This window comes from Entelurus aequoreus, linkage group LG10 (genome assembly GCF_033978785.1).
Source record: "Entelurus aequoreus isolate RoL-2023_Sb linkage group LG10, RoL_Eaeq_v1.1, whole genome shotgun sequence".
NCBI classification, from domain to species: Eukaryota; Metazoa; Chordata; class Actinopteri; order Syngnathiformes; family Syngnathidae; genus Entelurus; species Entelurus aequoreus.
The window spans coordinates 75,368,146-75,392,649 of NC_084740.1; the positions used below are offsets into that span (position 1 = coordinate 75,368,146).

A 24,504-nucleotide genomic window follows, 5' to 3' on the forward strand; every position below is an offset into this window, starting at 1 on the left:
AAATTGTTGACAAATCGGCCTTAATTGGTTAGTATGTCTTGTCAAGATAATCCATCCACTATAAGATGCAAATTAAATGATCCATTTGGATGACTACGCAGGTACATTTGGCCAGCAAATAAAATATCAAATGTATTTTTCTAACAAAAAGCTATGTAGAAAGGAATATGAAACCAGCAACTTGGGTCAATGAGCCAAATAACCAGAAAAAAAGCATTTACCATATTGGGCGCTTTAAAAGTAAAAACATTTAAAAACTTTTGTCAGCTCCATTTAGAGCAGGGGTCACCAACGCGGTGCCCGCGGGCACCAGGTAGCCCGTAAGGACCAGATGAGTAGCCCGCTGGCCTGTTCTAAAAATAGCTCAAATAGCAGCACTTACCAGTGAGCTGCCTCTATTTTTTAAATTTTATTTATTTACTAGCAAGCTGGTCTCACTTTGCTCGACATTTTTTAATTCTAAGAGAGACAAAACTCAAATAGAATTTGAAAATCCAAGAAAATATTTTAAAGACTTGGTCTTCACTTGTTCAAATAAATTCATTCATTTTTTTACTTTGCTTCTTACAACTTTCAGAAAGACTATTTTAGAGAAAAAATACAACATTAAAAATGATTTTAGGATTTTTAAACACATATACCTTTTTACCTTTTAAATTCCTTCCTCTTCTTTCCCGACAATTTAAATTAATGTTCAAGTAAATTTATTTCTTTCATTGTAAAAAATAATAAATACATTTTAATTTAATTCTTCATTTTAGCTTCTGTTTTTTCGACAAAGAATATTTGTGAAATATTTCAAACTTATTATGATTAAAATTCCAAAAAATTCTGGCAAATCTAGAAAATCTGTAGAGTCAAATTTAAATCTTATTTCAAAGTCTTTCGAATTTCTTTTAAAAAAATTTATTCTGGAAAATCTAGAAGAAATAATGATTTGTCTGTTAGAAATATAGCTTGGTCCATCCATCCATCCATTTTCTACCGCTTATTCCCTTTGGGGTCGTGGGGGCGCTGGAGCCTATCTCAACTACAATCGGGCGGAAGGTGGTGTATATCCTGGACAAGTTGCCACCTCATCGCTTGGTCCAATTTGTTATATATTCTAACAAAGTGTAGATTGGATTTTAACCTATTTAAAACATGTCATCAAAATTCTAAAATTAATCTTAATCAGGAAAAATTACTAATGATGTTCCATAAATTATTTTTTTAATTTTTTCAAAAAGATTCAAATTAGCTAGTTTTTGTCTTCTTTTTTTCAGTTGAATTTTAAAGAGTCGAAATTGAAGATAAACTATGTTTCAAAATTTAATAGTCATTTTTTGTGTGTTTTCTCCTCTTTAAAACCGTTCAATTAAGTGTAAATATCATTAATTATTAATAATAACAGAGTTAAAGGTAAATAGAGCAAATTGGTTATTTCTGGCAATTTATTTAAGTGTGTATCAAACTGGTAGCCCTTCGTATTAATCAGTACCCAAGAAGTAGCTCTTGCTTTCAAAAAGGTTGGTGACCCCTGATTTAGAAGATCGATGATAGCGGTGGCAAATGCAGCATGCTACTCATGTTTTTTCAGCTCAGCGAATTTGCCTACTTAAAAGTCAGTTTCTTAAAGTGACAGCACCACTCCTGGTGTTTCTTCATACGTCGAGGCTACAGCTTGGTCTGGCTGTGACTGACTGTGTGTCCGTATGACACATTTAATGGAGTTATGAGAGCATTATGAAAGGACCATGTGACAACCTCCCCCTCCCGCTAAAACTTTCAAAATTAGGTCAGTGTGAAAGCAAAGTGGATTTGCCGCCTAAAACGCAACAGGTTCAACATGGAAAGGCAAATAGGTCAGCTTGATGGGATACAGGTAAAACTTGAAAACTAAAAATGTATTGGAAAAGTCCATTTATTTCAACTTTAAATGTGAAACTAATGTGATGTAAATCTCATTACATAAAGTGAGATATGCCAAAGTTTGTTATGACAATCATGGTTTAGTTTTTGGAGAAAGTTTTCAATTCAAGGTTGTCATAAGCTGTAAACCATAATCATGAAAATTATATCCAAAGAAGTCTTGCTATATATTGAGTTTCATGATATGAGCCTATGTCATATCAGTTCATACTTGCCAACCTTGAGACCTCCAAATTCAGGAGATTTGGGGGGCGGGGTCGGGGTTAAGAGCGAGGAGTATATTTAAAGCTAGAATTAACTGAAATTCAAGTATTTCTTATATATATATATATAAGAAATTCTTGAATTTCAGTGGTTTTATTTTCATATACACACAACACTCTCTACTCATTGTTGTATTTGAAAGTGCAATGCTTTGCAGCCAGTAGCACAGCCTTTGAAGGAGCGTAGGTATGGGCAGTGGAATATTCTGGGTTGGAGTCAACCAGGCGAGGTGACGAAGTTACGTCTCTTTACTTCATACTTCCGAACAGACTCCCACACTTGCCGTAAGGGTGCGCAATACAGCGTAAACCGTTGGCCGACCAAAACGTAACCAGTGTTCTGTGGTTACTTTTTGGTCGGCCAAGCGGACGTGACGACAGGCTGTCCTCACTCAGGTGCGCACGGACCTGGAGGGGGCGTGCCTTAAGTCCGGCTGGAAATCGGGAGAAAGTTTGTCCCGGGAGAGGCACTGAAATCTGGGAGTCTCCCGGAAAATTCAGGAGGGTTGGCAAGTATGTATCGGTTTCACATTGTAAATCTAATTGTTGGTATAAACCAGGGGTCGGCAACCCGCGGCTCTTTAGCGCCGCCCTAGTGGCTCTCTGAAGCTTTTTAAAAAATGTATGAAAAATGAAAAAAGATGAGGGGAAAAAATATATTTTTTGTTTTAATATGGTTTCTGTAGGAGGACAAACATGACATAAACCTCCCTAATTGTTATAAATCACACTGTTTGTATTAAACATGCTTCACTGATTCGAGTATTTGGCGAGCGCTGTTTTGTCCTACTAATTTTGGCCGTCCTTGAACTCACCTTAGTTTGTTTACATGTAGAACTTTCTCCGACTTTCTAGGACGTGTTTTATGCCACTTCTTTTTCTGTCTCATTTTGTCCACCAAACTTTTAACATTGTGCGTGAATGCACAAAGGTGAGTTTTGTTGATGTTATTGACTGGAAATTGTGATGTATCATGTTGTATGCTTGCATGTTCGAAATAAACTCAAACTCAACTCAACTCAACTTGTGTGGAGTGCTAATCAGACATATTTGGTCACTGCATGACTTGCAAGCTAATCGATGCTAACATGCTACTTAGTCTAGCTATATGTACATATTGCATCATTATGCCTCATCTGCAGCTATATTTGAGCTCATTTAGTTTCCTTTAAGTCATCTTAATTCAATATATATCTCATGACACACTATCTGTATGTAATATGGCTTTTAATTTGTTGCGGCTCCAGACAAATGTGTTTTTGTATTTTTGCTCCAATATGGCTCTTTCAACATTTTGGGTTGCCGACCCCTGGTATAAACAAACCATTGCACAATATTTTTAGTCTAACTTGTGTGACCAAATTAAGAGGGAAATCATTGTCTGGCACCAATGTGAAATAAGACCGCAGAGACAGAAGCAATTAGAAATTAAATCTTTATGTAATTTCTTCAAAGGAAATGAAGCCCATCCAATCAATCGACGCGAATTAGACTAATTACCACCTGCTTTTTAGAGTGGCTTTGCTACAGGCATCTCTCTTACTCTCACTACGGTAAACAAGTATTCAGGAAACATGCTGAACTTTTGTGTCCAGATAACTTTTTTTTTTTGCATTCAAACATTTTAATTCTGGTAAAATCATACAACTGAGCAGATGAGTAAATCCCCAACGCTGCGCATTAGCCAGGAAGCTAACACAAGAAAGCAAAAACAAAAAAAAAAGTCTACGTCTAAAGAGCTCCGGTGTTCTACAATGGCTCGGCGCGCTTCGCCTAAAAGCCACTGTGAGAAGTCCAGAGTTGTAAGAATATGCAAGATCAACAATGACAATAAACCACATGTTTGTTTCTTTTAGGATTGCCATGTGCCAGACAGATTCACTGGAGAAAAGGAATCAGACCAAAATCAGAGTAGTAACAATTATGCACACAATAGGAGAAAAAAAAAAAAAATCGGAACACTTCTGCGCGACGCTTAGGAAATGTGTTTGCTCTTTTGACAGCTAGATTTCAAACCTTGGCAGGTTTTTTTTGTTCAATTCCATTTGCAAATTTCTGCAGACCAATTAGAAGATTGAAATCAGATGACCAGCCCCGCAGAGGCCCTGAAAACAGCTGTGGATATTATCATCTTCAAGTACTTATTAAGTCCGATGTATCGTTAACATTAAAAAGCTCACACTACCCCGAAATATACAAATTTCACGCATACAGGGTGACATTCAACATTCAAGTGCCAGTGTTTTTTTTTTTTGTTTTACTGTCTTTTGGTCAAGTTTTCTGACTTTCAAAGAATCACTTTGAGGCTTACAAAAATAAATATTTGTCAAAAATGCTTAATAAATTACACAAAAACTAGCAGCAAAAAGTAGAATCTAGAAATCTGTGCAAATGGCTAAATTCCCCCCTCCCGACTGCTAAATCCCTCTGGTCCCAAAAAAATCCTGGTTTTAACGTTGAGAAACCTTCCCCTTTTGTAAACAAGCTGCGTTTTTTTTGTTTTGTTTTTTAACTCTCTCAACCCCTCCAATCTCCTCACAAACACACACATACACAATATTTGGAAGCTTAAGGACACATATGCCAGACATGCTATATAAAACTCTGGATGTGCAATAAAAGAACTTTAGTAAAACTCGATGGGCACAACATACAAGGTTCTTAGCGCCCTAGAATCAAGTAGCACCATTCTACCACCTCAGGTTCTCAACATGATCAGTGCATCTCTTTTCTTAAAAAAAAAAAAAAAGGTTTCAAGGCACAACACCCCTGATGAGAAATCAAGCATTTATCTGGCTTGACCAGGCCACATGTTGACCTGACGGAGAGAAATGACACACCCCCCTCGCCCAATTCAGTAGTTTGCGCCACTGACAACTGTGCCCAGGCGCCTACTACCCGTGTTCCACTGAGCCCCACCCCCTCCCACCTATCATTGAATGATAAACCTCAAGTAATCCTTGTTCGTCCCTCCACGCCTATAAACGCAGCTTGAAAAAAAAGAGAAAACTGTTGATTAAGTTAAGCCTGCGACTCAAGTTCACCCTGTCCTTTCACCTTGACCAAAAAACATGAACACTTGCACGCGTGGAATACCGTTGCGGACCGCCGCGGTGGGTTCGGCTCGACGCCACGCAATGCCCTCCCGATGCCGTGGTCCTTATGCAGCCCACCTTCGAACCATCAAGATTGGCAGGCATTTTGTTTTTTGAAATGCATACTCAAAAAAAAAAAAAAAACCTTAACTAAAAGAGAAAATTGTTGTTATTTTCTAATTGTTGCTCATACCTGCACCGTAAATGTCAAGTACAAATGGAGAAAAGGAAAAAGAACACGCCCACTTTTCTGGAGCTAGCGCTTGGTAACATGCTAGCTGCCGTAACACTGTCAAGTCAATTGAATAAGGGAAAAACAAAAAGTGGTGGAGTAACAAGTTCCAGCACAGATTATTCTGGTTTTAACCTCAGTGATTGCTGGCACTGAGCCGTAAGGAAGAATGGTTGTTGCAGAAACAACCACTGCCTTCATTTAAGAAAAAAAAAGAAAGAAAAAAAAGAAGAAGATGGAGGCAGTCCAGGATAGAGTGAGCAGAAAGAAAACAAAACGTAACTTGGTTTAAAATACAGATCGTTCAGAGCGGCACAGTGGGCCCGTCAGCTGTTTGCTAGAAATTTTGAGGTTCAAATGGAATCATGACTCTCACGAGCCACATCATCCCAGTGTTTGCCAAGGTTTGATCGATTACAAGCTTTTTTTCTTCTGCCTAACCTTTAATATTTGCCACCAAACCTAACAGTTAAACTAAATCAGAGCTCTTGGCCATTATTTTGTCCATCTAATGAAATGAAAATTGAGACTTTAGTTCAATTGAAAAAGGCAGAGTACATTAACATACAAGTGAGCCTCTGGAGTTTGCATTTTAGGGATTTTCGTATCCACAAAAAGACTTCTAACAATAACAGTCCGAGGTTGCTATCGGACAGTGCATGTCGGCATCCATGCTCACTCTGAGGTGCAGTGGAGGATGTCTCTGCTCTCTCTGGTGCCGTGCACACATGCGCGTGCTGGTGACTTTCCCTTAGCGCCACGCTGCACTCGTGTTTTGGGTTTTTTTTGAGAGAAGCATCTGGCAAAGAACCAGTGTTGCTAAATGTACTGTGTGTCAGTGAAGCTACACAGGGAGGGTTGTTATGGTCTGGCTTTTAAGTTAACATGTGGTTTCCCATTGGGTTGGCATGGCAACCTACTCCTTTTGGCGACTAGTTACCCCACCAGTCCACACTTCCTGAGTGGCTGTAGTTTCCTCCGTAGCCATCGTTGCTGTAGAAGTTGCCTCCAAATCCACCTGTGGAGGAATATGATTTTAGTTAGCCACTTTTATTTATAAATACAATGAGAACAACATAGTGATCATAAATGTTTTTAAACTGACCTGCATACAATAATAAAAGTAACCGGAAGTTAAAGACCGTGACCTACCTCCACCACCACCAAAGCCACGGTTCCCTCCATGACCGCCAGGGTTTCGGCCTGTTCGGTTGCTGCCGAAGCCTCCAGCCCCTCCTGGTGTCTGTCGGTAGTCCCGAGCTCCAAAACCACCAGAGAACCTAAAAGTTATATAATAGGGACGTGTCTTTCTCAGTATTGTTGGCATTGTGCTGGTGTCAGATCTGTGAATGTACAAATGTTACCTCTTGGAGCGGCCACCACGGCTGCTACTCTTGTGCTGGTGCTCATACGCGAGGCTCTCAAGCCAGGAGGGGACCTCCTGCTTTGCCTCCACCAAGATGTCCAGCAAGTCTTTGGTTATGTTGCTGTTTTTGTCGTTAAAGAACGACGTGGCCAGACCTGTGCACAGGCATGTCAATGGCATAGTTAGGGCAATCCAAATCAAAACCATGTTCTTTAAAAAAAAATACAAACAATTAAAATAACTATACCGAGGTTTCCCACACGTCCCGTACGGCCAATACGGTGAACGTATTCTTCAATGTCGCTAGGCAAATCAAAGTTTATGACATGCTTCACGTTGGATATGTCCAGACCTCTAGCAGCCACCTGGTGAACAAAGACTACCATTTAGCACTCAAGTTACAGTAAAATATTAGAAGTAAGGGGAGCATCCCCTAGCCTTACAGCCGTAGCCACCAGGATGGGGCGGCGTCCAGAGCGGAACTGATGCAGAGCTTCCTCTCGGTCTCTCTGGGATCGGTCACCATGGATGCTTGTGCACTCATAGCCCTCACGATAGAGGAAGTCCTCCAAAGCGTCGGCGCCTTTCTTGGTTTCCACAAAGACTAGAGTCAACGAGTCTTTGCCTGCAAAAGGAGATAAGTACCACACAGAAAGGGACCAAAATGAAATGTCTACATACTGCACATGGTGCGGTTCTATAGGGATAGGTCACATGTGTAGGAGGTTAAGTAACTAGCTCTCATGATGAAAAACAAAATGACAAATTAGAAATGATAAAGGGGTTGCATAAGCTTTTCATCTACTGACAACCATTAACTTGACTACCACTGCACTCTAAATTATATTTAAGTTGGCTATTTGGTCACAATGTAGTATGGATATGGTTGGCATTAATGGCTATCAGGGAAAAAGCTTAAAGATAGTACAATGGCTGGAGGGTGATGGGTAAGGGGACAGCATTCCAAAAATCACATTATTTGCAGCCAACCTCCACTGTGCCAGTATCGGCTCAAACCAGAGGAAAAACACAATCCAAAGCTCGGCCTTCTCCATTCCTCAAGTGTGAGCACATTTAATGACCGGGACCATGTCAGTCTTAATGACTGATTGAGTTGTTAAGGCAGAAGAAAAACTGAGCACATCAAAAGACAGCCATTTTTTAACAGCTCAAAGTCCCTGTTGGCCAAATAAAAACTGAGCAGCATGTCGGCTGGAGAGCAAAAGGGATAAAAAGGTGAATGAGCTGTGGGATGTGATGTTTCTTTTAGCTGGTGGGTTCGGCGCAAAAAGCTTTGGTACGTTTGTACTTACCTGGTGTTTCTGGGGGCTCTGTCCCATTTTCCTGAGCCTCATTGGGAATAACTAAGATAAAAACCAAACCAGGCCAGAAAATGTGAGCCTGTGCGGTACACAACGTTCACAGCTTTATGCAGATCACATGGGACGTGCAAACTAAACATAGAAGGAATCCTACTGACCCATCTCATTTCAAAACGCGTTTTAAACAAAGTTTAGCTATGGCAGTTTTAGCTTGGCATGGGGACTCTAAAAGGACAATGGTTTCCCCAAAAATAAAAAGTTTTTTTCTTACCAGTGGCATTGAGCAAGTCCAGGAGGAAAGATCTCTTGTCAACCTCCTCCACCCAGACCACCTTCTGTGTGATGTTCTCTGAGGTTGAACCAACACGACCAACAGCCAAGAAAATGTAGTCCTCCAAAAAATCGCGAGCAAGGATCTACACACAAGAAGTCTAGCGGTAAGGACGCTTATTAACTGCAGTATGTACCATGTTCTTGGTTATTAAAGCAGACCTGGATCTCCTTGGGGAAGGTGGCACTGAACATCATTGTCTGACGAATGCCTTTCGGGGGCATTGTGTCTTGCTCCACGATGCGTCTGATCTGTGGCTCGAAACCCATGTCCAACATGCGGTCAGCCTCGTCCAGCACCAAGTAGCTTCATACGGACACAACTTCAAATTTAAAAACATCTAAACACTAATTTTAAGTTCATGCAGGCATTTGTGTAAATACTGACTTGCAGTAGTCCAGACCGATCTTTCCCCTCTCCATCATGTCCACCAGGCGGCCAGGAGTAGCGACTAGCAGGTGACAGCCTTTCTCTAATTCCCTGATCTGCTGGCCGATGTCGGCGCCGCCATACACAACACAGGGGCGTACGCGTGAGCGGTAGGCAAACTGGAGTGGGACAAGAAAAACATGATTAAAGCCACAGTAATTACTGCATTAAATGTGATTAAATAAACCTGCCCACCTTTCTGGCCTCTTCGTAAATCTGCAGGGCCAGCTCTCTGGTGGGAGCCAGGACGAGGGAGAGTGGGTACTGCTTACGGCGGCCGTATCTTCCATTATCCTGTCAGGTTTACAAATGTATCAGAGAGTTAATAACCAATCGAAATGCTAAAAAAGGTGAAACCGTTAAACTGCAAGGTTTTCTACCTGTCCATTGTTCTTGGCAGCCTGCATAGCATCTCCAGGCCCATCAGAGTAGATCTGACTTAGCACAGGCAACAAGAAGGCAGCAGTTTTTCCAGATCCTGAAATAACACCACAAAATGTCAAAAAGCCCCACTCCACCTGTAAAAGTAATGTGAAGCTTGTTAGAACTTACCAGTCTGGGCACAGGCCATCAGGTCTCTCTTGGACTTGATAATGGGAATGGCGTGCTTCTGGACCGGAGTGGGACACGTGTAGCGACTCAGGAGAATGTTGCCCATGACGATCTCACCCATGTCCACATCACTGAACTGTACAATATTGGAATCACGGTCAGACATTTTTGTCTCAAGATTCGCTAACATGCGACAAGATTCACCAATGCCTGCACACTAGGGATGGGTAATATGGCCTAAAATCTATATGGTAATATATATTGTAGTCCCCGGGCGATAATGACACATTATTTGGTAAAGTATGTAGATAATACAATATTTCAAAACAGGTTAAAAAAGCTCCTAATTTGGATGCCGTCGTGTGTGGTAACCAGGCCTAGGCGCCATGCCATGTCCAAAAAATTACATCTACATTTTTTCAATTTCCCCCCTATTTTTAAAGAAACCATTGAATATAAATGACAGATGAATGAAAACAAGTTTTTTGTTTATTTAATCAAGAGATGGATTGAAATGACACCGCGTACACTGTATCTTACTCTTAGCAAAATTATAATTTGAGTGTTATTTTTGTACCAGATATAAATTGTACTTTTATGGAATCATTTTTAAAGAACTAAATTAGGAGTTTCCTATGGGAAGCAATACTTCTGTATTGATTAACGTAGTTGCATGCAAATAAATAAGTCTCCAACATTGCAATTTATAAAGTGCAAACTTAAAACTTCTGTCTAGAATAAAATACTTCTGTAAATAAAAATGTATATTTTCTCCAAATAATCAAGAAAAACATTGAGGACTATAGTTTGTTTCAGTATGTGGATAAACGGAGGCTTTTTCATCTACACATCTTGGTGATGTGTGGATCGACTGCTTTAGGGATCGTTCTGTGCATTGTGCTTCTTTGTCATAATACATACATACATACCTTGGGTAAATTCCACCATAGTAAGCTGCTTATTAGTTCTTTGTTTGTTGCGGTCTTGTTTGCCTCGTAAAGAGTAGCATTTCCCACACTCTGCTGGAGGCTTCGGTTTTAGGTGCTGGAATAAGTTTGTTGTGCTGCGGTCTGTTTTAAATCAACTTTGCCGTGTGGCAGTCTTTTGTTCCATGCCTGTTACCGCAAAACCAAAGTACTGACAACACTTTTCTTTTCTTTGGAACAAATGTCTCGCTCTCATTAGCATAAGATATGTTTTCCTCGTGACACTAAGGAAGTAACGGGACAAGAAGCTACAAAAGCTCCTGTGGAGCAAAAAACCTGCTGGAGCAAGAGAACAACAATATTTTTTCTTTAAAATAGTCTGCAATAAAAAACTTGAATCTATTGATAAAATGTATATACCACCCATGCCTAGTGGTAACATATCGCATCATTTCTCAAAACTATTAATCTACTTGTTAATATCAGCTTACTTTTTTTTAACATGTTTCTATCTAAACTTCTGTTCAGATGTAGTAAGCACCTATCCTTCTGTTCTTTCAATAGTTTCGGGCAATACTACAAATGTGGGTTTCGATTAGGGCTGGGCAATATATCGAATATACTCGATATATCGCGTGTTTGTCTCTGTGCGATAAAGAAAATGACTATCGTGATATTCGAATATACGTCCTCAAGCAGTTACTTTTAGCTGCGGGCATTACACTACAGGCTTTTCTCACTCTTTCTTGTATCTGCTTCTCACAGAGACAAAACAAGCGCACCTTCTTACATACGTCACATACTGTCGCAACGTCATACGCTCTCACGGAGCAGACGGGTAGCGACATGGTAAAGTTAGCTGTGATGCTAGCGGTGTGGTAACAAATGAAGGAAGAATTAATTCCCAAGAAAAACAGCAGGGAGTCCATCGTCTGGCGGTGGTTTGGCTTCAAGCGGGAAGATGTTTTACAAGTATGCGGCAAAAGCGTTGCTACAAAAATTAGCAGCACTGCTAATGTGTAGCACCATTTGAAAAGTCACCCGCTAGAGAATGAAGAGTGCTTGAAACTCTGCCTGTCAAAGTCTCCGTTCGGTGCCACACCCACAAAATACCAAAGCAACCATTTCCACATTAACACCGTATGAAAAAAATAGTCAACAGAAGGAGATATACGTCCGCAGTAACCTACCACATAGTGAAGGACATAGACTATTGGATTTCCTTTTATGCAGCTCACTTTTATTTGACAGTTATTGAAATATCTTGTGTGACATCATGCATCGTGCACTTTATTTGTTTTAAACTATTGTTCTGTACAAAAAGTGCACTTTAATTTAGCGTTTTTATGTCATCTTAGTGACATCATGCACAAAAGTGCACTAATAGCTCTTTTTAAAATGTCTGACAATCTTGCAATTTTGTTTTGGAATTTACATGAACGTTTGTGCCACTGCTTAACTGTTTAATAAATACAGTTTTCGTAAATTGACTTAGTTGTGATTTCCCTCTCTGCATGAAAGTTTAAAATGAGCATATATCAATGCAGTATGAACCAGAATGTTTTAATGTAGACACATAGAATCATCATACTGCTGTGATTATATGCATCAAGTGTTCATTCAAGGCTAAGGCAAAATATCGAGATATATATTGTGTATCGTGACATGGCCTAAAAATATCGAGATAATAAAAGGCCATATCGCCCAGCCCTAAATTTCGATCCAAAACCAAGTAGTCATAGGGGGAGTATTGTTTTGTTAAATTAGTTTCGGGCGATACACAAAAAATGTGGGTATTGATCCAAAACCAAGTAGTCATTGGGGGAGTATTGTTTTGTTAAATTAGTTTTGGGCGATACACAAACAATGTGGGTATCGATCCAAAACCAAGTCGTTATAGGTAGAGTATTGGTCATATCAATGCTGATACTAAAAGGTTCCTTTTTGATGACTGCTCCAGACAAACACAGGATGGCAGTGTAAAAATATCAATAAAGTATCAAAATAAAAATAAATGTTTTTTGCCCCTAAAGGCCTCCTGTGTCCAGGGACTTATTTCTTGAGTTTGTAAACCACAACAAAATATTTTTGATGACAAAAAATATTGTGTAATATCAACAAAATAAGGCTATACGCTGCATCGTTCCAATCAATATTTGTATCGATCTGCCCACCTTTGTTTATGTTAAAGGGCTCTAGCTTTCGGTTAGCATATCGTCATACGCTGGTGCATAGTGTAGCATGTTTAGCTCTTCCTAGTCCTCCAGTGATAATGTAACATGTAAAAAATGCTTCACACCGCTCGTTTGCTGTCAAAATTACATTATTAAGAACTATCGGCGGCCAAATGGATATAATTTTTATCTTATATTGTCTATATTGCGCAACACTACTGTACTTACACTATCAATGTGGGGAGGGCAGTTGCTTCCAGTGGCCTCCACGGGAATATCATCGTACTTCTCAAAATTAATCCCAGTGTTGCCCCCAGAGAAAAGCTCCCTATAAAAAAGATGAGGAGCATAGCTTCAAGTTAGCATGGACTTCAGTAAAACAGAGTGTTTCAAATCAGGTTACTGGGCTTACTGTTCTACACGCTCATTGGGAGCGGTCGGCTTGGACCAATCTTCATCTCTGGATTCCTCCGCCCAGCGGCTGCTTCCTCCGCCAGAATAGCCCCCACGCTCGTACCTGTGTATATGTAATACTTTTAATGGTTGGGGTCTTACAAGCTTAGATACGAGCATCACAATACGAGACTTACCTTCCTCTTGAGCCTGCTCCGCGATCATTAAAGAAGGTAGACTTTGACCGGTCGTTGCGTCCTCCAAAGCTGTTGTAAGCTGCGTCTCTCTGCTGTCCGCCCCAGTTTCCGTCACCACCAAACCCTAGAAGGGCAGGGTGTGTCCATCAGCACAAAAACTGTTTCCTAGCATCAAATTACTGCCAAAAAATGGGAAACCTGACATTTCCCTCCAAACTGCTCCATGAGTTCTGATCAAACGTTTAAACAGTGATACTGTTTAAGCAAGGAAGCGGTAGGCAGAGCTGACTGGATTATACCTAGTCTCAATAAACTGCTTTACAGTGAGACTTTTTCTTTTCTTTCTTACAGCAAGACAGGATTAGCCCACCTGCATTCTGAAATGGCTGATTAAAAGGAGCCTCCGCCCCAGTTACCACGGAAGCCGCCGCGCCCACCTCTATCATGACGTGGGGGTCCGCGCCCTCCAAAGCCCCCGTTTGTGCGGTTGTCGTGGTACCCGTTCACAAATCCGTTGCTGCGGCCACCATCCCATCCAGGTGCATCTTGACAGAGAAAAAGCCAGGATCAGCCCTGTGCAGATATTTTCTGATCCAATCAGTTCTCAATTTCAAGTTGAAGACTCAGATGGTATGCTGGCGTCTCACTTCAAAATGAACGCTAGCCTGCAAGCTGGCACAATTACTAGAATTGAAATAGCTCAGTGTTTTAGGAGAAACAGGCAAGCACATTCTCGAGATGGGCAAAGGGGAAAAAAGGCAGAAAAAGAAAAATGTAAATATACCGTCTGCTTCTGCTCTATATTTTGTAATATTTGCAATTACACAATATGAAATCCAGCCACCAAAATGTAACAATTCAATGCTCAAACATCTTTGTTGAATACTCGCCATTTGAAGTTCCAGATTCTTTGTGTGTTATCCACGGCTCACACGTGGTAACAAATGCTTTGTGCCAGTCACATCACGCGTTAACATGCACAGTCCAGTGCACACAAGTAGGGAGTGCAACACAGTCTAATGATCTAATTGAATACAGATGACTGGACTACCAAACCATTAACTCCAACCTAATTCCTTTAACAACCTTAAAATGTAGATTTGGACAGATTTTATAGCCAAATAATGTTGTCAATTCTGAAGTTTTCCAGGTAAAACGTTGCATTATTTAATAAATTACCTATCGTTACAATCTCTACTAGTTCAAATCTCGAACGTTATGAGGTGCCAAACAGCAACAGTGTCAGGTTTTGGCTCAGAACAGTGCAAAATTATTCCACATCAAAACAGTCCAAGACACACACACACTGGAGGCAAATGCAAACTCTCTTGTTAGCTGCCAAAAACCTGTCAGTTAGCCAATTATTAAAAAACAAAAGTTCACTTGGTTCTTGACAGAGCAATTTGACTACCAAGTAATAAATACTTTAAAATTGCCAACTACTTAAAATCTTTGCTGGGCGTTTTTTTTATGGAAAATAAACACACGATTTCCAAGTTGGCACCAAGTGTAGCTGTGAACATTTACCAAGCAGACAAATCTGGTGACCGAATGTCTACACTTTGCAGATTCTGCTGACTGCAATTATTTTGTGTGCACTGCAAACAAACACTGCATTACCAATGAGCCTTTTGGTTATCTGATCTTTCCTTTAGAGAGAGAATTCGCTAAGAAACCAACTTGCCAAAGTTGGTTCACCTTAAAATCTTAACTCTACCAAGTCAACAACCAAGTTAAATTAATGGAGGGGGAAATATTTCAATTATCTGAAAGTAACTATGGTGTTTTATATGTACAACTGTAGAAAATGCAAATAGGGCCCTTTCTCATAAAATATTTTACACAACTTTAGCAAGTTCTGGGCACGAGTAAGGAATTTTAGTGATTGTAAGGGTATTTGTTCACACCAATACATTTTTATCATTCCAAATACAGCCAATGTTTACATGTTTCTGAGATCCTTCTTTAAACTTTAATATACCACCACCAGCTTTACAGATACGTCTGCGCAGCTGCCAGTAGATGTTGGGTTACCGTAACACATGGCAGTCATAGTATTGGAACGGGATTAATTGGGGCACTGCGTTTCCCCCCCATCATATCTGGAGGTAAGCCAAATCCATTTAAAATTTAAATGTTCTATCTAGCACCTGATAACAGATTCTCCACAGACATGTTCTGTAGAAAAGCTGCCTTTTACAACAGCTCTATCCTTTGTGCTTTAATTAAGCAACCTACAGGACCTTATCTACATGACTGAGCGTTACCTGTCTCTACATGGTTGATAGTATGCTCTCTGTATTGCCAAAGGCAACGCAATCGCATTTATTAACCATTTCACCCAAGTACACCCAAGCGTGGGTTTTAACTTTGGGGATTGTTTTTGATTTTCTAACTATGAAAGGTGACGTTACCGTATATAATTGGCAAGGAGCAATCGCATTCCACTGCTAACTATGTTACGGACCCTCAAAAAGAACCCTAAGGGAGACACTAAATACTGGTCCAAATATTGATTAGTAAGAACAGCAACAAGTGATGCAGTGCATAATTAATATTATTGTTGTTAAGGAGGTACCGTCACCATGCTTATTAGGCGTTGAGAAATGCTGTTGTGGTTCAAGCCAGTGGTCCCAATCCCTAAGGACTTTTGAGTGATCTAATGCAGTGCATTTATTATGTATTGTATATAGGGATGTCACGGTATGACAATTTCTTATCACGGTTGTGGTGACCCAAATGACGTTATTGCAGTATTTTTAAATGTGCGCAACATTTTTTTTTAGAAATTACTTATACTGTAATATTTTAACCAAGTTTTATTTTTTTTAAAATAAATAAATTCAAAATTATTTCCTTTGTAGAAGAAACAATGTAGATAAGAACACTGTTTCATGGACCTCAAGCAGAAATGTAATGTGCATATGAAAGCAACACAATCTAGTAATATGGCAGAAAAAAATAAAAAATAAAATAAACGCGAAAATTCTGCAGGATAGATAGCACTGTATGACCATAGAGATAAATAAATAAAAACAATGTAAAGAATTTTGCAAGGCAGCACCTGTTGGCCATAAGACCTAACCGCACTTTTCGTCCATAGATAAAAATAGTGTTAATAGTTTTGTTGGCCAAAAAAAATAAACAGGAGTGATATCTCTCACATCGAATACAGAATCTTCCCAGCCTGCGTTCAATTCGATAACAAAACATAATAGCTTGTATTGATGTTATTTGAACACTGACACAGTTTGCAATTCAATAAAGGACGAGTGAGCATCACAGTAAATAAACTAAAGATTGTATTAACAAGTTGTGGAAACATTCCCAACACATCGACTGCTGCATATTTCCTCACATCATTAACTTTGTCTCAGCTGATGGACGCTGTATTCAGAAAATGAAGGATCAAATAGTTTTCTCCTTCACTGTATACTTTGTGTGAGACAAATGCATCTGTCTCCAATATTGTCCACACCTGTTGCCATCTAAAAACAGCAGTGTGCTCTTAAAAGCACGCCGAGACACCACGGAAATGAAGCAAAAGAAAATTAAGTTAAACCAAGCCCTGCGCTTGGTTTAACTTAATATTCTCTGTATCAATCTCCGTAGCAAAGACCATGTAGTTGTGTTCCACCATGTTATTTCAAGCCGAACGACGAATGTGCGAATGCGCCAGCGCTGCTGTGACGCCATTTCCAGGAAGTAAGCAGTGTTTCCTAAAATGCATTAATTATGTTTTTTTTCGGTAATCACACATTTAAACGGTATTACTCACCGTCCAAAATGTTACCGCGGTTTATCGTTATACCGTTACATCCCTAATTGTGTATAATACAAAGACGCATAATAACGCATAAAAAGTTTGGTGCATGTCTGATGTTTGTTAACTGTAGAGATTGTTTGATGTGTGGGTGACAGGCAGTGTTATGGAGTTTTATTGTTTAGAAGTTGACTATTACTTTTGGACTGTAAAAGCAACGCCCTTTAATGCCATTGTGGAAAGTACTGGTTTATGAAATGACAAACACTTAGCATGGAAGCAACAAAACTATTTTTAAGTAGCTGCTGACATTTTTACATTCAGGTTATCTCATTATCCTGAGTACGGTGTTCTCAGCATCCATTGAGAAAAAATATTTTCATTTACACAACTGTCTTCAGTGATTGCAAGAGCCCAACTTAAACTGTACAGTGGCGGCAAGAGTAAAAAATATGTAGTGTATATTTAAAAAATAAAACAACTCCCTTTCCAAAATATGCATTCCCTTTGAATTTGAGTTGTTTTCCACGACCCAGTGGTTAGGGGTCTCTGGTTTAAACCACATGTGACACTTAAGTGTTCTCTAGTGTTCAACAATCAAGACCGTGAAATGCCAACAGGGCATGCAGGTAGCAGCCAATGGTATATACCACATGTGCTTCTCCAGCCCCCGTTGTAGGCATGGTAAATGGCAAGCTCTTCAGGGGCCAGTCTTTGGTAACCTGAGCAAAAGGTAGGGTAGCAGCAGGCTATAAAAAGGGACTTCTGTGTAGTTACCGGCTGGTGCAATATGAGCGCAGGACTACACTAGGTACTAAGTAGTTACCAATCTCAGGGTCTTCATATCCTGAACCAGAGTTATTTCTTTGCCTTTCATGGCTCTCTGCTTGCCACGGCTGTGGGGACGGCTTTGGGGGAACTTGGGGAACATTGCAAGTGACATTAAGGCTTGAAGGTACTGTTGACAAAACATGTACTAGACTTCAAGAGTGAAAAAGTTTGAGAAGCACCCATTGTGTCTGCCATAATGTTTGCCTGCAAAAGCACCCAAGCAGCATAGCACATCAATTGAGGCCATCATTAAAATTCAAGTGAAGAAGATTCTCCCCAACCCCTTAACACTGACTTTGCGATGGCTATTTCATGCATGTGGAAATGCAGATTTGCCCTCAGCAAAAGCAGACAGAAGGGACTTACAGAGATTTACTGGTGCCACTGAATAACCGCACTGTCTACCAGCGGAATAAGCATTTCCTGCTGTGAAATGAGAGCACAGTAGAAAGAAAAAAAAATGATATATTGTCAGGCGTGATATTACAAGATTTCAAAATATGTAGTCAAGTGTAACATGATGTGACCTAGCAGTGTGCCAGGCACGTCAAACACAGCCTTTTTAAGCCTTTAAGAGGCTGTAGTTAGCGGGGAAATGGAACAGCTTGAATTGTTGTGCTAAAACAAAAACAATGTGTACAAATTGAGGACCAGAAGCATTTGAGAAGTACATGCAGGGATGCAACGATAAGAACATTTTATAATACTTATGGTGACCATAATGATCACGTTATTGTTGAATGTGCTCAAAAAGTCCTTAAACACACTGAAATCTTTCCAGAAAGTGAATTATTTAATAACCATTAGACTCGCTGTTAGAAAATGCCCTATTTTGTAGGTTTTGTGTTTCATGTGCTTCATCAATAGTGTTTTACTTTATCTGTTTAATGGCTAAGCTTTTGTTTCAAATATTGATTTGTACTGTAGCACTTTATTTAAATGAAAAGTGCGTAACAAATAAAATATTTCTGGTGGACGTTGTGGCTTCTTACTCTGTTCAGCAGTCCTTGAACAAACCGTTAACATCTCCGTCTTGTATTCCTCTCAGTGTAGAACGCTCACTATGTGCTGAGAGAGCACAGCTTGTAGGTTCAATTTGCACAACTGAATATCTTAGTTGCTCAGACAGGGGATCCAGTTTGGTGGCTGCAGGATCAGGTCTCTGCTTTTTGCAGATAATGTGGTCCTGCTGGCATCATCGGGCCAGGATCTCCAGCTCTCACTGGATCGGTTCGCAGATGAATGTGGAGCGACTGCAGTGAAAATCAGCACTTCAAAGTCTGAGTCCGTGGTTCTCGCTCAAAAAAGGGAAGAATGCCGGAAGGAGTTCAAGTGTTTATGAGTGAGGGAAGAGTGGATGGTTAGATCAACAGGCGGATCGGTGTGGCATCTGCAGTGATGCAGACCCTGTATCAATTTGTTGTGGTGAAGAAAGAGCTGAGCCAAAAGGCTCAGACACCAATGTGTTTGTATAAGTTTGGACTTGGGCATATAGTTTAACAAAGAAAGACGTAAATATCTCTTGTTTTCATGTTACCAATTAAACTAGCGAGCGGACAACTGTCAGCCCATGAATATATAAAAGTGTGGTTATCCAGTGGGGTTTTTCCAATCAATTTAATTTAAAACTAATATTCGTTGGAAGTTTTACCGCGGTTATCATTAATATCGTTTATCGTTACATCCCTATGCACATGTGTCAACAAAGTTGAAGTTGCTGCGATGAGAATCCCATTAAAAACAAGAATCAAGGAGCCGCCCCATTTTGGATACCTTCACCAGGCTGTGATGAGATTCAAACTTTTTTGAAGCTATATTAAACTCACCATTTTTGGAAGCGTCTTTGTTTCTTAAGTGAGGTGGAATGTAACGTCCTGGAAAAAGCAAGAGAAAATACAGCAAATTAAAATACATAAGGCTTGATATATTAGAGTTTTTATTTAATTGGTAAATTGACAAACCAAATGAAATGATGACCACAGTATGTTACACCCTTATAGGCTTGCAAGAATTTTTACAAAAAACATTTTGTACGGCACAGATGCCATTAGGCCCAAGAGTATTTAGACAATTGCTCCAGTCATTAGCTCAGTTGCAATGTCCAAATACTTTACATATTTGCTATTGCACAGCTAGTAAGTTAAAGGGGACCTATTATGCTAAACCAGCTTTTCTTACCTATTGGGTCTGGTTTTTGTGTATTTGGGATCTGCATTAGTATCAAAAACTTGAAATCAAACCATTGATGCAATGCAGAGATATTTATAAAACAATCTTGCTTTCCTTCATTCTTCCTCTAAAATGAGCCACTTGGAATTTACCCAATTTGAGACAGGTTTCCCATTTATGACGTGTGCGGAAATAACCACATATAACATTTTACCCAAAGTGCTTAACGCTAGCCCTCCATTCTTGTCCAAACTGTAGTCAATAAGTTCCTTCTTTTTCTCTATCCTTTTGTTGGGGTAGACTGGCTCATGCATATATTGTCCACAGTTGCCATGTCTAATCCAAAATAGCGTATAGTTCAAACTTATATCTGTCAGTAGACTTCATATAAGAGCACTAAAAACTATATCATTGCTGACAGGGAGAAGATGCAGCACATGAACGTAAATAAGACCACTCATAAAACGCTGGATCCGATCCAATCCAATCCACTTTATTTATATAGCACATTTAAAAAAATAGAAGATTCACAAAGAGCTGCACAGAAGTTAAGACAAACAAACTAGAAGAGTCAGTAATATAAAACGTTTAACTATAAAAAGTAAATACATCAGAGAAAATTAAATAGACTAAAATCACACAACTCTCATGCTGGTTTAAAAGCCAAAGAGTAAAAATATGTCTTAAGACGTGATTTAAAAGTCATTAAAGAGGGAGCCGTCCGAATAGCAAGAGGGATATTGTTCCAAAGTTTTGGAGCCACAGCAGAAAATGCACTATCACCTCTGGATTTTAAATGGGTTTTTGGGACGACAAGAAGAAACTGATTAGCTGACCTCAGAGACCTTGCGGGGGTTCACATTATTAAAAGGTCTGACATATTGTAGCGCTCATGTTCATGTTTTTTAGTGCCAGTTAAAAGGCGAGCAGCATCCTGAAAAGACTGTTTAAAGATGGTCTGTAAAACATAATATTTGCAATATTTTCACCAAAGTGCCACCATTACACGTTATGTACACCACAAGAAAAAGTTTCAAATGTTTAAAACATGCACCTGGGGATAGGCTGATTGGCAACACTAAATTGGCCCTAGTGTGTGAATGTGAGGCCATGTCTACACTAAGCCGGATAACCCCTCAAACAAATAATTATTTAGCCTAAGCCCTGTGTCAGCCACACCAAACCAGCGTTTAAGGTCCCCCTCGGACAAATTTTTACATGGCTAAGTGTGCCGTGTATTTCTTGAATCTTAGCTTTGTATGGACTCATTGATCGTTTAAAAACAGAGTTCACAGAGAAAGCGACGCCAGAAAGACCGTGCCCACACAGGAAGTGACGTCAGAAAGAACGCGCAACAGCCAGCTTCATAATAAAGCGGTTTTGTAACTCGGAGCTAACCACTGGAAATATGGAGGCGAGTAATCCGAACATGCCCGTGTTTCTCCTTCCGTCTGTACGGACGCTTATGGAAATCACATGAATACCTTAGAGAAAGCGATTGCAGCTATTTGGGATACAACACTTCTCAGACGGCAAGAGAACTTTCCAATGTCCAGGTCAGCTGTGATTCTACTTAGCGAAAAACTTTGTCCATTTGTCGAAGGAGAGTCAACGAGAATGCAGGCTCCCGTGGATGTGATAAAAAAAAGGTAGCGTGTGTTTTGTATTACCTGGCCGTCGAGGGAAAACTACAAAAAACAGTGAATGCTTTTGGACTGGCAAAGGAGACTATCAGTTATTGTCCGCCATGTTTGTCAGACTCAACGTCTAGGTCCAGAGTATATAAAGTCACAAAAAGCGAATGGACAATGAAGGTGAAGGCAAAAGAGTAAAGAGTGTCCTAACCAGATATCTAGATCCCTAGATTGATTGATGTAAAATGTTCTTTATCACATTGTTTACCTGTCTAATAAAGATTTGATTAATTTATGATGGCTCAGGTGTGATTCATTACAATAGGACCCCACAGCACACTGGATTCCAGTTACCGTATTTTAAGTCGCACCGGAGTACAAGTCGCACCTGCCGAAAATGCATAATAAAGAAGGAAAAAAACATATAAGTCGCATTTTTTGGGGGAAATGTATTTGATCAAATCCAACACCAAGACATTTGAAAGGCAATTTAAAATAAAGAATCGTGACCAACAGGCTGAATAAGCGTACGTTATGACGCATAAATAACCAACTGAGAACGTGCCTGGTATGTTAACGTAACATATGGTAAGAGTCATTCAAATAACTAACATATAGAACATGCTATACGTTTACCAAACCATCTGTCACTCCTGACCGCTAAATCCCATGAAATCTTCCTCGTTGTCACTCCTGGTATGCGCCGCTTCCTTTCTTTCTGCTGCTGCTGCTCGATCGCCGTTTTCTGCTGCATATTTCACTACGTCCAGCTTGTAATCTGCAGTATATGATTTCCTTTTCGGTGCAATTTTTGTTCAGCCCTTCTCAGTTTTTATAAGTTACCGCCAATGTTGAAATAATCCATTTTAACAGCTACGGACATTGTAGCATGTAGCATCCCATGGCCCACAATGCACTTCTGCCATGACCCGCCCCCGCCGAATTCTTATTGGTTGACGTGTGTGTGACGATTGCTGACATTTGCTTCGTCTCTTACGTGAATGAGCTAAATAATATTTGATATTTTACGCTAATGTGTCAATAATTTCACACGTAAGTCGCTCCGGAGTATATGTCGCACCCCCGGCCAAACTATGAAAAAAACTGATTAAAAATCCGAAAAATACGGTGATTGAAATACCACAACACTGGATATTGTTCAGATAAGTTAAATTTAAGAACTTGCACACAAAGCAACACTGGAGACGTGCGCATTTTCCACGTATGCGTATTAGGTCGCGTTGTGCCGTCAGACGGAGGGGGTCTTAATTGTGTGTGTGTGGACAAGGATATGGATAGGTGGGATTTACCCTGGATAACCTTATCCGACTTAGTGTAAACAGGGCCTAAGACCACTCATAAAGCGCTGCATCCTGAAGAGACTGTTTAAAGATGGTCTGTAAAACATAATCTTTGCTCAATTTTGACCAAAGAGCCACCATTACACGTTATGTAAACCACAAGAAAAAGTTTCAAAATGTATAAGAAAAATAATTGTATGACCCCTTTAAAGTAAATGTTCTTTAGGGCAAAAAAACAATATAAAATACTTACTGCCGGTTCCTCCGCCTTGTCCCTCAACAGAGTTCAAGTCTAGGGCAGCGAGCTGGAAAGAAAAAATATGTCAATAAATTTGCATTTCGTTCCCAATCTTGTCAATCTGAGACGAGGCGGAAATCGAATAACTGATGACATCGTCCTTATTTAACATCCCTTCGACGATTTTTTTCAGGAGACGTTAACATTTCGCAAGGATTGTGAGTTTGAGGCTGTAGTCTTTTTTTTTTTTTTTTTTTTTACTTCTGCGCCACGTTTCAGAACGAGAAGGCCCAAAGTTAGCTTAGCAGCTACACCGGCCGGTACATGCTAACAGTTCTACAAGAACGGCAATTTATTTATTGACGAAAAAGTGGTTAGACGAGCTTATGACAGTGTGAGAATATTCATTTAAAAATGTTATTCGACAAGTTAGTGCTGGGTTATGTTGGTTACACTGTTATTGGGCGTCGTTACGAATGCATCCGCCATCACAACCTTCTCACAGCCTCCATTTTGCCATCCGCCATGTTGGCTTTAGCCACAGCTAAGCTATATGGCTCGACGCCACACGCAACTGACGACATTTTAACACATAAAGTAAACGTAACCAGACGAAACAACACAATAAAAGCGACTTACCTGCTGATCTAGACCGTGTGGATTATCGACGACCACATGACTCATAACGAGAGAGTAGTGTGGGATTATTTTCTCAGGAGAAAGGATATTTTTTTTCTTTGTTACACAGCTAGACCGGGCTACGCTTGTTTTAACTTCCTCGTTGCCTGAACAAAAACTGGAACAAGAGTCGACCGGATGAGACAAAGCCGTTCACTTAAAAAAAATTAAAAAACGTCGACAGTTTTTTGTTGTTTTTTTGTTAAGTATAAACTTAAGTTTCCACGGAAGAAGCAGCTGCTGTTCCCGGCAGGGTAGACCGTGGAGGAATGAGGCGCTGGGTGCTCAGGTAACACGAGATATCGCCTCTATGCCCGCAGAGAAAGACAATTATCGCGAGATTTCCCCGTTTGTTCTCGTCGCTGGAACTGCAGTGTTTTGTAATTCGATAAAAAAAATGAATCATGCAGCCACTCTAGATAAATAAATATTTTTTCGCCCATTCGGATACATTTTTCTTTAATGTTGGCCATGACTTAGGCAGTGTTACTCTTTTTTTTTCATGTTTTTTTTTCATGCTCAATTTAAATATTTTTGTTTCAAAGTCTTTTACAAAAACCCGTTTCCATATGAGTTGGGAAATTTTTCTAGATGTAAATACAAACGGAATACAATGATTAGCAAATCATTTTCAACCCATATTCAGTTGAATATGCTACAAAGACAACATATTTGATGTTCAAGCTGAAACTTTTTTTT

At 39.8% G+C, this 24,504-nt stretch overlaps 1 protein-coding gene across 6 annotated transcripts; it reads right to left on the reverse strand.

Annotated features, from left to right (window-relative positions):
- Positions 1-3,591: 3,591 nt before the first annotated feature.
- ddx3xa (DEAD-box helicase 3 X-linked a) lies at positions 3,592-24,106 on the reverse strand. 6 transcript variants are annotated; one of them, XM_062061693.1, is made up of 20 exons: positions 23,767-24,106; positions 23,143-23,194; positions 19,612-19,659; positions 18,152-18,211; positions 13,629-13,736; positions 13,192-13,315; positions 13,014-13,118; positions 12,830-12,929; positions 9,502-9,637; positions 9,330-9,427; positions 9,145-9,243; positions 8,908-9,068; positions 8,682-8,826; positions 8,461-8,605; positions 8,181-8,231; positions 7,311-7,492; positions 7,115-7,232; positions 6,866-7,022; positions 6,654-6,781; positions 3,592-6,519 (listed from the first exon to the last, which is right to left on the reverse strand). In XM_062061693.1, exons 1-20 carry the CDS (start codon positions 23,809-23,811, stop codon positions 6,434-6,436), a joined length of 2,148 nt encoding a protein of 715 aa, XP_061917677.1. In that variant the 5' UTR covers positions 23,812-24,106; the 3' UTR covers positions 3,592-6,433. The 6 variants fall into 6 exon arrangements, with proteins under 6 accessions (XP_061917677.1, XP_061917679.1, XP_061917678.1 ...); XM_062061695.1 differs by lacking the exon at positions 18,152-18,211 and having other exon boundaries at positions 23,767-24,105; XM_062061694.1 differs by lacking the exon at positions 8,181-8,231 and having other exon boundaries at positions 23,767-24,103.
- Between the last annotated feature and the right edge of the window lie 398 nt (positions 24,107-24,504).

Excerpts from the sequence above, each read along its gene's own strand:
- ddx3xa (XM_062061693.1), bottom strand. The coding sequence starts at position 23,811 with ATGAGTCATGTGGTCGTCGATAATCCACACGGTCTAGATCAGCAG. Across the intron at positions 13,316-13,628 it reads ACCCCCACGTCATGATAGAG|GGTTTGGTGGTGACGGAAAC; the intron begins GTGGGCGCGGCG and ends CTGCCCTTCTAG. Across the intron at positions 9,638-12,829 it reads GCCCTCCCCACATTGATAGT|TTCAGTGATGTGGACATGGG; the intron begins GTAAGTACAGTA and ends AATATTGTACAG.